Source organism: Trachinotus anak, unplaced genomic scaffold, assembly GCF_046630095.1.
Source record: "Trachinotus anak isolate AG129_WGS33_773 ecotype Australia unplaced genomic scaffold, CSIRO_AGI_Tana_v1 ptg000019l, whole genome shotgun sequence".
Lineage (NCBI taxonomy): Eukaryota > Metazoa > Chordata > Actinopteri > Carangiformes > Carangidae > Trachinotus > Trachinotus anak.
In genome coordinates, this window is record NW_027273870.1 from 23906473 (window position 1) to 23919090 (window position 12618).

The 12618-nt window shown below is 42.8% G+C and overlaps 1 protein-coding gene across 4 annotated transcripts in view; it reads right to left on the reverse strand.

The window, feature by feature from the left end:
• The window catches only part of radil (Ras association and DIL domains), a 26559-nt gene extending 13952 nt beyond the window's left edge, over positions 1-12607 (reverse strand). For 2 of the 4 annotated variants that reach the window (XM_071505378.1, XM_071505375.1), the window contains exons 1-11: positions 11662-12607; positions 9067-9174; positions 8776-8890; positions 7945-8449; positions 4400-4515; positions 4100-4282; positions 3311-4010; positions 2614-2744; positions 900-937; positions 601-752; positions 278-390 (exon numbers count right to left, since the gene is read on the reverse strand). In XM_071505378.1, the coding sequence (XP_071361479.1) occupies positions 278-390; positions 601-752; positions 900-937; positions 2614-2744; positions 3311-4010; positions 4100-4282; positions 4400-4515; positions 7945-8449; positions 8776-8859 (2022 nt within the window). In that variant the 5' untranslated portion in view covers positions 8860-8890; positions 9067-9174; positions 11662-12607. Of the gene's footprint in view, positions 1-277; positions 391-600; positions 753-899; positions 938-2613; positions 2745-3310; positions 4011-4099; positions 4283-4399; positions 4516-7944; positions 8450-8775; positions 8891-9066; positions 9175-10586; positions 11334-11661 lie in introns of those variants that run through there. The other 2 variants (XM_071505377.1, XM_071505376.1) reach the window with 2 other exon arrangements.
• Between the last annotated feature and the right edge of the window lie 11 nt (positions 12608-12618).

Genomic DNA, 12618 nt, shown 5'->3' on the forward strand with positions numbered 1-12618 from the left:
CACACACACACACACACACACACACACACAAAGATATTCATGATGATGGAAGTGATCTAAAATTGCAGAATAACCTCTAATTTCATCATATTCTTACTTCATCTAGTCATAAATTTTGTGTGTGGTTGTGTGTGTGTGTGTGTGTGTGTAACAATTCAATCAGCTCTTCTATGTGAATGGGGGTCTGTTATTATTCATGTAGCCCAGTTTTTAAAACAAGATAAAAAATGTCTTGATCATTAAGAGGATGGCGTTTTTTCCCGCTGTGACAGATTACCTTGGTGATATAGTAGACACATTGTTGGAAAGTGTACATGATCACTTCTTCCAAGATAGTCATTGCCTCCTCATTGGCTGATATGGTCGCCGATAGCAACGACTCCTTTGACCCTGCGCACAGATGACAGAGACAGAGGCATATTTAAGAGATATTTTCTGAGAGAGAGGGAGTGTTGTAGCTGTATCAGTATCTACTGGATGTCAGTGTGAGTAATGACTCTTCTGCCAAGTGGTTTCCACGCTTATCATTCAGACTGTGTGTGTCTGTGTCGGGTGTGTGTGTGTGTGTGTGTGTGTGTGTGTGTGTGTGTGTGTGTGTACCTTGCAGTGTCTCTATGCTGTGTGTGTACGCTGGTGCTCTTTGCTGTATAAAGTAGAGGATCTCGATGGAGTTGGACATCCAGAAGAAGATGGTCTGCAGGTCAGGGACCAAGTCTGAGATGCTGAGCAGAGACAAGGAGGCCGGGTCTTGGCTACATGGACACACACACACACACAAAGAGTGGGGTAAAACACTAGGTTAGGTAGAGATACTGACACACTAAACATACCAACCTACATTGTACAAAAAGCACACATGCTCTCTTTCTTTCTAACATGAGTTGGAAAGCAATACTCACTGCTGAGCTTGCTTCTGAGCCAGCTCCTTTGTCTTCTCCTGAAAGGTGCACACACACACACACACAGACTGCAATTAAGTGCTCATTAAACTTTTAGGATGTGCGTAGGAGAAGCACACTTCATGACACCATCACTAACCTGGCGAGAGAAACACCACTATCATATTTACAAAGCCTTGCATGCTCACAGTGACGCACGTTGATGATTACCGTGTGCCCTATTGGCCTGAATATAATATGAACCTAATTATAAATACAATAAAAAATACAAAACACACTTCAGGAAAAAGTGCAGTGACACCATTTTATACAGCAAATCTCATATGTTTAAACAATGTTGCTATTGTTTATCAGGTTCTGCCAAATAATTTCCTCATATTTATCAGCTTTTGAATAATAATAATAATAATAATAATAATAATAATAATAATAATAACAATAACAACAATAACAATAACTTTGTGTAGCACAAAACAGTGCTTACAAAGAGTTTCACATAGCAAAAGAACACCAAACTTTAAATAAAATCTAAGATAAACTATTAAAACACAACAAAGAAAAACAAAACAAACAAAAATAACGAAACAACAAAATGATAAGAAAATTCCTGTCTGTACAAGTGTGTTTTCAGAAGGGACTTGAAGGTAGATACTGAGCTGGCAGCCCTAAGGCCCTCAGAGTCGGGAGCTTGGATAGTGAAGGCTCAGCCATCTCTAGTTACACGCCTTGATCTGGGGACAGCCAGGAGATCTATGCCAGAGGACTTCAGGCTGTGGTTTGGCTCATAAAGTTCAGAAATATAATTTAAGCCCTTGAATGTTATTAGTGAAATTTTAAAAACAATTTCAAAAAGAACAGGTAGCCAATGAGGACAGGCCAATAAAGTGGTGATGTGATCATATTTCCTTGAATTAGATAAAACCCACGCTGCTACAGTCTGAACCAGCTGCAGGGAGGGAAGAGGTTTGGCTCAGGCAAGAGTAAATGGATGTGGAGATAAAAGTGTGGATGACTTTCTTCAGGTCAATAGAGGACAAGAAGACTTAATTGATATAATATTTCTTGAGTGAAGAAAGCTATATAGACTGCCAAGGTTATTGTGGATCGAATCCTCGACATGCAACATTTAATCTCACCAAGGCAGTTTACAAGGTTACTTGCTGGTGTCGGACACTTTTAAGGGTACATATAACTGAGTGTCATCTGCATAAAAGTGAAAATTAATTTTATATTTACAAATAATATCCCCAAGTGGAGGCATGTATACTGAAAATAATAATGGACCTAAAACCAAGCGCTGTGGCACGCCACATGTAATTTGGGCAGTGGGAGATGAGGCATTATGATATGATTTGAACTACTGAAGGGACATCTTAAGGTGATTGAGCGATTTTTGATTTCATTAGCAAAAATGTCATTGTTATTCATAATTAAATAATAATGCAGAAAATTAATTTAAAAAAAACAAAAAAACAATATGACGAGCCAAGTCGCTGTTGCCAACGGAAACAGACAATTAATGGTACAGTTAGAAGAGAATATTGTGTGTACGTGTCTATAACAAAGTACAATTCATACGAAATGCAACCCTGTTTAACTATTCACCTGACCTGACATGGCTGACTGGTTTCTTCCTACATGGGGCCAACTTAATGAGAGACCAAAGTAGCACAGAGACAGAAAGACAAACACGGAGACACAGGCAGACACTGACCCATGCAATTGTCTGAATTCGCCGCACAATCTTGAGCAGCAGTTTCCCAAAGCTCCCAGGGGGGAAGGTCGAGGCAGAGTGCTGTATGCACAGACACAGCAGGTAGGCTGGTGTCAGCTTATGGTCGTCTCCTAAGAGAAAGACACAGGTTTAAGGGGTCACATCATCCCAGTGATAAAAATATTAAAATGTCATTTTTCAATGGATTGATTGTATATTCAGTGTTCAATATCTATAACCTTTGATTCAACAGGATTCTTACTCTGAGAAATTGGACATTGTTTAATGCTCTTCTCACCATTTTTCCTTATCCATCTTTTTTGTTTCAATGTTAAGAGGTGACTGCACCCGAATCCCTGTGTGATGAACTGTATATGTGTATTTCATTATAATCTCATCTTGTTCTACAGCTCATGTTGCGGGGATAAATACAATTTTTTTTAATGCTTTGCACACCAGAAATGAGATTCCAGTAACATCCTCTCTATTGTTGTGGCAGCAGAAATTAGAAAGATCTAAAAAACTGGGCAAATAAAACCCAAATGATCTGCATAGCTAGATACTCCTGGAGGTAAGAACATCATTTGTTGTAGTTTGGGCAAAATGATCCTTTAATTGCAACACAGTACATCAACTGTGCTGTTTACATCTACTACGGTTTTATTGTTTCTATTATATTGTAAATCAGAGCACACACCTCCAGGTTCTATGAGGGACACAATTCTGTTTAACAGCTGGTCTTCATGAGCCTGGTCAAATTCCAGCTGTAGCCTCCTTTTCTGGCCTCCCCCTCCCCCTCCTCTTCCTCCTCCTCCTCCTCCGCCTCCTTCCCCTCCTGTCAAACTAAGGGGTCCTCCTGCTGTTGTCCCCCCGCTGCGGGGTTTCACCAGGTGAGGTTTGAAGCTGCGTCTGACGGCCGGAGCACTCGACACCTGGGCTGCTCTGTCCTTCAGCACAGAACCACACATCTTACAAGTCTGAGCCCCGCCCTCTCCTTCCTCCACCCCTGCATCGTAAAGCTGCCCCAGGGTGCGAAGGCGTGCCAAAGTTTGAGCAGGCAGAGGCTTAGCACCCGTGGGGTCCTTGTACAGGAAGATGTAATGTGCTCCGAAGGAGAGGAGGTCACCGTGTCGCAGCGTGGTGGAGCGCTCGCAGCGGGAAAAGTTCACCAGAACGGTGGCGTGGAGCACAGGCTCAACGGCAACACAGAACCGCTGACTCTCCGCCGACTCTTCCCCCTTGTTGTTGTTGGCGTGGCGGCGGGGTGTGGGGACTCTGCGCAGGCGGCAGTGGAGGGGCAGGATGTCAGGAGAAAACAGGCAGATGTTGGGACGAGCTGATGGAGTCTCCTGACCGACTGTATGCTGCTCTCTGTTCAGCAGGTACACCAGGCAGTCCTGCAACACACAGCACAATTAATGTCACAATATGATCACAAACACCCGGAGTCTGGAACAAAACACATGAGCCCATCTACTGTCTTCACCTGCCGATTGTATCCCTGCAGCAGCAGGAGATGTGGCGACTGGTACAGAGAGTGCCTCACCCCTCCTCCACCCTGACTCCCCTCCTCTTTCCTCCGGCCGCTGGAGGCAGCTTCACGTTCTCGGCCCCTTAAGGGCCCAGGCAGGGTGGAGTAATAACGTTTGGGCTCCTCTCCCACTCCCAGCTGAAAACACATGCACACATACATGCACACACAAGCATTCAGGATTTAAGCCAGACTGGTTCCAGTCCTGTGAATAACAATCAATCATCCTGGCTAAGCTTCAATGGGACACCCCACCTGGTTGAGGCTGGTTTCACTGAGGCTGCGGCAGAAGGATGAGTTGCTGGACCGGGGCAGGGTCAGTGTCCCCTTCGCCCTGTTCCTCTGGAGCTTACGAGCCTGGGCATTAATATCTACAGGGCAGCAGAGAGGAATAGCAAACAAGAGAACAAGGAGGGAGAGAGAAGGGCGAGAGGTAGAACGGGTGGAGAATAATAATAAGGAGCAAAAGGAAGAAGCAGCAGGGAAAGAGAAGTTGAGGACACAGAAGAAAAGAAAGGTAAAGAGTGGAAAATATTAAGACAGTGTACTTCAATGCGACATGAATTGTGAGAATGTAAGTTTGACACATGAGTGACGTCTGGATAAAGTAACTTCTCAGGCACAGTCATGTGTGAACTGAGTGGAAACTGAGTAAAGCCAGTCAGATGAAGTAGATGGTGCTGGATGAGGCAGCACATGTGGCTGACAACAGTGAACCTGATGAAAGGTGAACTCAGCTGCTCCTCATGGTTTAAATCTGAGGATTTTGAGGCCATGCAATGGCTCACACAAATTTACACACACACACTCACACTGGTTGAATCACTGGCAATGGGAGTGGCACTGGTGACAACGCAGGTAGAGGTGGTCTCCATGGCAATGACTGACAGCCACCCTACCTGAGGCCAGTCCCCACCTTTAGAGCTGGACTGTACAACTCGACCAGACCGTAGGGGGGAGCTCCTGTGTTTGCCAAGCCCGGACCGACCCATTAGAGCCGCCAGGAATTGGGGGGGTTTGGGCCCTACAGCAGGGTGGGAGGGGTTAAGAGGGGGGAGCCTGAGAAAACACCCCCTCACCAAAACACCAAGCACAGAATAACTCCCATAGACACACACACCACCTGCACTAAACAGGACATGCATGCACTGTGGAGCAAAAAAGGGTCTGTGATGCTTCTAGCTAGTCACACCACCAGTCGGTAAAAAGAGATACGCAGTTAAAGGTGTGAGGTACAGGATTTTCTTCCTAACATATCACCGTCAAATTAATAATATTAACATTTTGTCTCTTTTGTGTTTTCATGAGTTAATTTAAGTGTTTTTGTCTTTGATTTTTGCAGTGAGCTGGCAGGTGAGACACTAACCAGCAGAGAGTGATATAGAATATATCACTTACGGATTATAATACAATTAATTTGGCTGTGATGTGTTCATGTATTTAATGAAAATCCTACAGTACCTTTAAAGTGCTATCTCGTCACAAAAAGTGTATGTGAGAATACACACAATTCACACATGCACGATCACGCTCACACGTACACCAAGGGAAGAAAAAAGGACGAGTTAGAGACAGAAGAGAAAAAGAAAAGAGACTTCAGGGTATGTGAGATTTGTAAACATCATCACATAAACACAACAGGGAAAGGGTTAGTGTGAAAATGAAAATATCTGTATTAATATGTATTAGTTAACTTATAAAGTTTTATCCCAGAAGACATTCTTTGCTGTGATCATATTTTGTTTACATTTTCAGATGCTAAACCGAAAGCTATTAGCTGTGTACCTGTGTTTGCAATGCTTTAAAGCACAGTAAAGAATGCTTTAATGGAATCGATAAGGCTGGTGATAGTCTGTACTTTACTGATTGTCAACATCCATCCATCCGTTATCTATACTGGTGAGGGCGGTGTACACCCTGGACAGGATGCCAGTCTATCACAGGGCTGTACTGTCAACATATCCAATCAAAATACCAAAACCAACAATACTGTCTGTGTAGCCAGAGACTGATATAGTTTATTCCTCTGTGCTGGTGACCTCTAATGTTGTCAAAAAACAATTAAAAGCCACAATGTTGTACTATTTTGAGTCAATCCCACATTAATCATCCTGCTGTAAATACTTAACGTGCACACCAAATGTGCCCTGATTTGTTGTTGAGTCCCAGACAAATGCACCACATCTACTTTTGCTGTTTTAATAAGTTACATATGTGCACACATACATGTGCACAATGGCATGAAGAACAACTTGTAAAAAGTAAAACTATACATTTGTGACACACACAGTGTAGGGAAGTCACAAAGCATTCGTCAAGTTCCGAACCAAATTTGGAGCAAATTTTGACCTAACTTGGAGAACATGATGGAAATATGGCATTTATGCTAATGTTATCTATTAATTGAGGAATGCTGCCGTTCTTGTTGGTCCACACAGATATGTGTGTTTTCACCTGCCACAGTTTTTGTCATTTCACATCCTCTATGTACGTCATGATTTATGAGCTAAATCTGATTCCATTGCATTTTGTTTCTATTTATCGCAAACTAACTTTTAATGAATAATTTTACTTTTTCAGGTTTTTGACATTTCCAATCATGTTTTTTATGCACAAATTAAAAAAGCACATAAAAACAGATCGATAGAAACACATGTTTTAGTCTTTTCATGGGATTTGTTGATCCTTTCAGGGTTTCATGCATTTACTGCTTGGTTTATTGTTTTCTCCGCTGTCCGAAGATTATATCGCTGTACCACACAACAATAAAACAGTAAAAGAGAGTGCTGACTGACTCTCTGACTACCACAGAAGTTGACATAGCAACCAGTAACCGTGGCATGCCTCCTGAGAATTGTTCGTGTTGCAAAGTGCAATCTCTGACAGCAAGGCTGAAAATACTCACTCTATCTCTCTGAACATTTTTGTTCTTTAACTGGGTGTTTGTGAATTTCTTCAACAGGATGCACAGCAATGAGTGTGTGCATGTGTGTGTAAATAGCAAACTTTTCATCAATAAGTAAACCAATTTCACATAAAGGTCCCTGCATGGTTCCTAAAAAGACACACATTCACATGACTGCAATGCAGATGGAAAGTCACAGTTGTTTTCCTGCGCTTTTACAGTGTGTTTACACATTATCTATTGAAATCTTTCAACAAAATAGAGTCAATCTCTCACTGACACTGGAAGATCACTTGAGAATACACAGTTCAGGTGTGAGCCAGGTATGTACAGTTATGTGCAGGTACTTTAGTGAAAGTGATATCACCTCACTGTGTCATTCATAAAAACACCAGAGTGCCCACACCCATCCACACCTCTGGTTGCAAAGGATTCAGCTTTCACTCCATCAATCGACCAGCTGTTCATGCATTTCTACTGCACTGTTGTGTGTGTGTGTGCGCATTTGTGTGTGTTTCTTTCGGTGCTCGACTGCACATGTGAGTGTGTGTCTCTTTAAAAGCAACCCAGATGAAACACTGTCTCTACAGGACAGCAGCTCCATATAAAACAGACACTGGTAATCACACTGATATAATATTTTATCTACAGGATAACATCTGACAAATACTCTTATTCTGCATCTCTCCACACACACACACACACACACACACACACACACACAAACTCACTGCAGTGGAGCTAATGAGCTGTGCTTTTCTGCTGAGTTTGACATGTTAAGAAAGAAAGGGAATTAGACCAGCTGCTGTGTGTGTGTGTGTGTGTGTGTGTGTGTGTACCTGTCTGTCTATTAGTGTGTGTGTGTGTGTGTGTCTTTGTTTGTGCGTTTCCTCACCAGCAGTGATGGTATCCTTCTCTTTGGCGTTGAGTTCCTCCACCTCTGCTCTCCTGCGCAGCTCAAATCTGCGAGCGTGTCCTTCTCGGGGCTTCCACAGCTCTTGGAGCAACAGCGGCTTCTCATTGTCCCCCAGCGCACGCAAGCATTCAGTCCGCCACCCTCCTCCTCCTATCCCACCTCCTCCCTCCAAACGTCCGATTACATCGCACAGGACGTAAGAGTGGGCAGCATCCTTGTTGAGCGAGTAACGCTCGAGTGCCTCTTTGACCAGTTCCTGCGCACTGGAGCGCGGTGTGGCCAAGACGCTCTTGTAGTTGGCACCAGCACAGATTTCATCTCCAAAAATCTTCAGCACCCCAGGGGCTGAGCTCTGTGTGGAGAGTTCAGCTGGGTCGTCCGCTGGTCGCTCTGGGGGTTCAGTTGTCGAACGCCGGTCCCCACGGGTGTTTGTTCCAGTTTCTGCTGGAACACGGTCTCTGTAACTCAGAGTACGGTACAGGACCTGGTGAACAGACACACAATGCTGAATTTACTGTAGGGCCACAGTATCACAGACATCATGTACAGTATATGCTTCTTGTACTATATATTAAAGGGTCAGTTCACCCACATTACCATTGACCATTCATAATATGTCAAACAACACACTTACAGCAAGGCACTTCAAAAAATACTGCGTTAATATATATAATATCTTAATGTTTGCTAGCATGTGGTTGTTTTCACTATTTTGCTGTCTATTCAAGTGGGATGGTCTCTTGACACTGAAGGAGATTTGATAAAAATAGCAACATGTGTGTACAGTCACTTTTGGACCCCACTGTGTACCTGCGTGAAGGTCCTGCTCTGGCGTTTCAGGCGGCTCTTGGACGGTAGGGACATACTGGCCCCAGAGGAAGAACCGTAGAACATGATGCTGCTGTTGGCTTCACAAACTCCACAACTGGTGAGCAAGGATAGACATTTATTTGAATCCATCATACAGGATTCAAATATTTACAGAGGTTACACACACACACACAAACACTTCTGGAACATTTGTAGATCTGAAAAGTAAAGAAAATCTATTCTAAATCTATTATGTAAAAAGCTGTGTGCATGTGTGTGTGTGGCAAGTACCTTGAGGCAATTATGTATTGTCACCTCTATGTGCAGCCGCAGCACCAGGTAAAGGTTTAGAGATGAGGCTCAGATGCTTTGCATTTCACTTCACTGTCACCTTTCACACTGGAGAAGCAAAAGAGACAATATTACTGTCAGTCTGCAGAAAAACTGGAGGATCCTTGTGAAGTTCTGTATCTCTGAGGTAAGTTTTTTTTTCCACATCCTCTGGGATTCAGATAATACTGCTGTGGCTTTTAGCTTTTTAATGATTTCTTAACCGAGCTGAGCTGTTTTCACACCCGAGTCAAAACTGCAAATCAACATCATATCGGCTGCCAAAAACATTTCCTAACCTTGGTTTGTTGGAACAAACTACAGATTTCTGGGCCTAGACAGTGGAGAGCTCAGATCAGGGCACAATCTGCAGATGAAAAGTGGATTTTTGTACTGAAACAAACCATTCTGCTCTGAAACATTATATTTTAGGGCAGTTATTTTCATTATCAATTAATCAGATGATTATTTCCTTGATAAACTGATTAATCATTTGGTGTATAAAATGCCAATGAGTCCAAAGCGATGGCTTAAATGTCTTGTTTTGTCCATCCAACAGTTCAAAACTCAAAAATATTCAGTTTACAATTACATAAAACAGAAAAGATGCAAATCATCACATCTGCAATGTCTGATATTTGGCACTGTGTTTAAAAAAATTATATCATGATGAATTGATTAAAATAGTTACAGATTTTTTTTCTGGTGATGGATTCATTGTTGCAGCTCTATTGTGTGTTCTTATACCGGCTTGCTACTTCAAACTTTGTGTTTGTTTGAATCAAGATGGTCGTTTTTTTATTTATTTCAATAAGAACATATAACCTGATGATCACTTTCAAATCCAGTGACTATACAACCAAACCTTATAATTATGAAAAACAATGTCCCTCATTTTTTACAGCATGGCCAACAACACTTTATAAATGCACAAGTTTTTCACTTTGGCTTTAGAATCATTCATAAAACTGTCTTGTATATATTCTAGGGGTACAGCTAATTACTATTGACTATCGATTAAGGGACTAAGTTCTTTTTTAATTAATCAAGGCAATTTTTTGACCATAAAATGTCAGAAAATACAGGAAAGCACCGACTACTACTACCAACAACTACAAGCAGAGCTCATAGTGATTTCTTCAAATGTCTGGGTTTGCTGAACAATCCAGAAACAATAAATCTTTCGATTTACAGTGATATAGATCAGAGAAAAGCACTAAACTTACACGTTTCAGATGCTGAAATCAGCAAACATTTGGCATGCATGATGAAATTACTATCAAAGTTGTTGCCTCTTTTTTTTTCAGTTTATTGTTTAATCTCTGCTCAGCTCTAATATTTTATGTTTGTTTTGCTGCATTGCTTGTTAGTTTTCTAAATGCATACATCTGTAATCCCTAACTTGCTGAAACTGATTAAACACTGCATGACAGAAAAAGGATCAACTGTGTGTATGCCTGCATCCAGGTCATGCATTTTACCTCCATAAACAGGTCTGTTTCCAGTCCATGTCCCTACAGATGGTGAGTCACACTTCACTCTTGGCTTTGGATGAACTCTTTTGACCGATGAAGACCTTTAATGCAGGTTGTTTTACAGCCAGTGCAGCGGGAGACTTGACATCAGAGGAAAGCAACACCTCAAGCAGTGTGTTTCCATTGCAGTTGTGCAGTTATTCACTTACACAGTATACGGGTTTGTTTTTGTTTTTTTTTCAGCAAATATTTGGCAATCAGTCTAAAAGGTGTTGTTCGAGCTGACTCTGCAAGCACTGGTGGGATAACGTGACTATTTTAAATGCCTGCTAATCCACAGTAATCTGGCTACTTGGCCGCAGTTAACTCAATCCTGAGACCAACAAACCCCTCCTGCATAACTGAGACAGGGGCCTAAATTTTGCATTGCTCGGTCGTGTTTTGTGACCTGTTTGTGACCCGAGGAGGCTGCGTTACGTTTGGTAACCACATCACAGAGACCACAACTTCTCCTGCACCTTTTGTCTCGCAGTCTGTCCTTGTCTGGGCTACGAGAAGGTCAGAATTAAACACTGCGTAAGGAAAAAGTGGACACCTATTACAGGCTTGATAATATTAGACTAAGCCTGTGGTTACTACGGGTCTGCCCTTTATTTAGTGTCCGTCCGTCTGTTTACGACTTTGGGCTCAGCGGTCGTCAGTGGCAACCGCCGGAGCAACAAAAGGCAGGAAGAAATCCTCAGAAATGAATCCGCTGATGAGTCGCCAGGCGCGGCACTCAAAGCCACCAGCCCGGCCTCCACCGGTCAGCAGGTGCGTCTAATTATTGTTGACATACTCATCATGCTCCGCACTCATCACATCCAATTATCAATCACATGAACAACACTCAACAACAATAACACACACACACACACACACAAAAAAAAAAAAAAAAAAATGCTGGTCTTAATTATGAGAGATGTTGCGCGTCTGCCCATTGATAAAATAGGTCCTGGAAAAAAAGTTGAGGTGTGATTCCAGCAGTGACGAGCCCAGTCCCCTGAGGGCTCTCCTGGGTGTCTGTTGCGTTAATACTCACGCAGCCTGCAATGCGTGGCTCCATGGTGCTGGGGAATCCTTCCTGGCTTGTCTCTTATTCCGTCTCCCCTACAAGGCAGAAAATCCCCGTTAGAGCGGGGGGGAAAAAAAAAAACACACCCAGCTGTCCGGGGCTCCCCACCCACATCCCCAAAACAGCCCCGTTAACTTGGACGACAGCCACCCGCTGAGTGCTCCTGCCTCTGTACGCACATCTCCGCCGAGCGTCCAGCACTGCCCACTGCCTCCGGCAACCGCATTCCCACATTCACAGCGGTTCACTGCCGAGCCGCGGCGGAAATACCCGAGCTCTCCGCGCTGCCTCACCTCGGCGCACCTGCTCTGGAAGCCGAGTGGGTGGAGAGGACTCCGCCTGGCGGACACCGGCGGTACGAGCACTGCGTGGAGGCACATGGAGATCCAAACTGTTCGATCATGGGATCTAACACATTTTGTTCAGTTAGTCCCAACACTGCTGCAGAAGTTGGCACAAAACTGTTGCTCTTGTAGTTTGCTTTGCTTTCACTCTTCTGTCCAGTTCATTACCAAATCAGCTCCATGGGATTTAAGTCTGGAGGCTGTGCTGGTCATCCCATGATTTTCCATCAGTTCAGTTTCAGTTTGCCTATTAATTTGACTACTTTCATTATAATTTCATTATAGTTTTTCAAATAATAAAAAAAGAAATAATGGACTCCTAATGTGTCTAGTCCAGAATGCATTAGTTTAATGTAAGTGGCTGAAATATGCTTGATTTTTACTTTAAAGTTGTCAGCAGATCCACAGGCTTCTTTGAGTTCATCATTCTTTATCATTGATAGTCATTTAGGACCTACTTTTGGTTTTCTAAACCCTCTCAAACACAGCCTCTCTGTGATTTATTTTGGTGTCCCCAACATGAAAGTTTGCTTAAATCTAAACAGGCTGAAAATGGTTAAAACACTCATTCCAGAATATA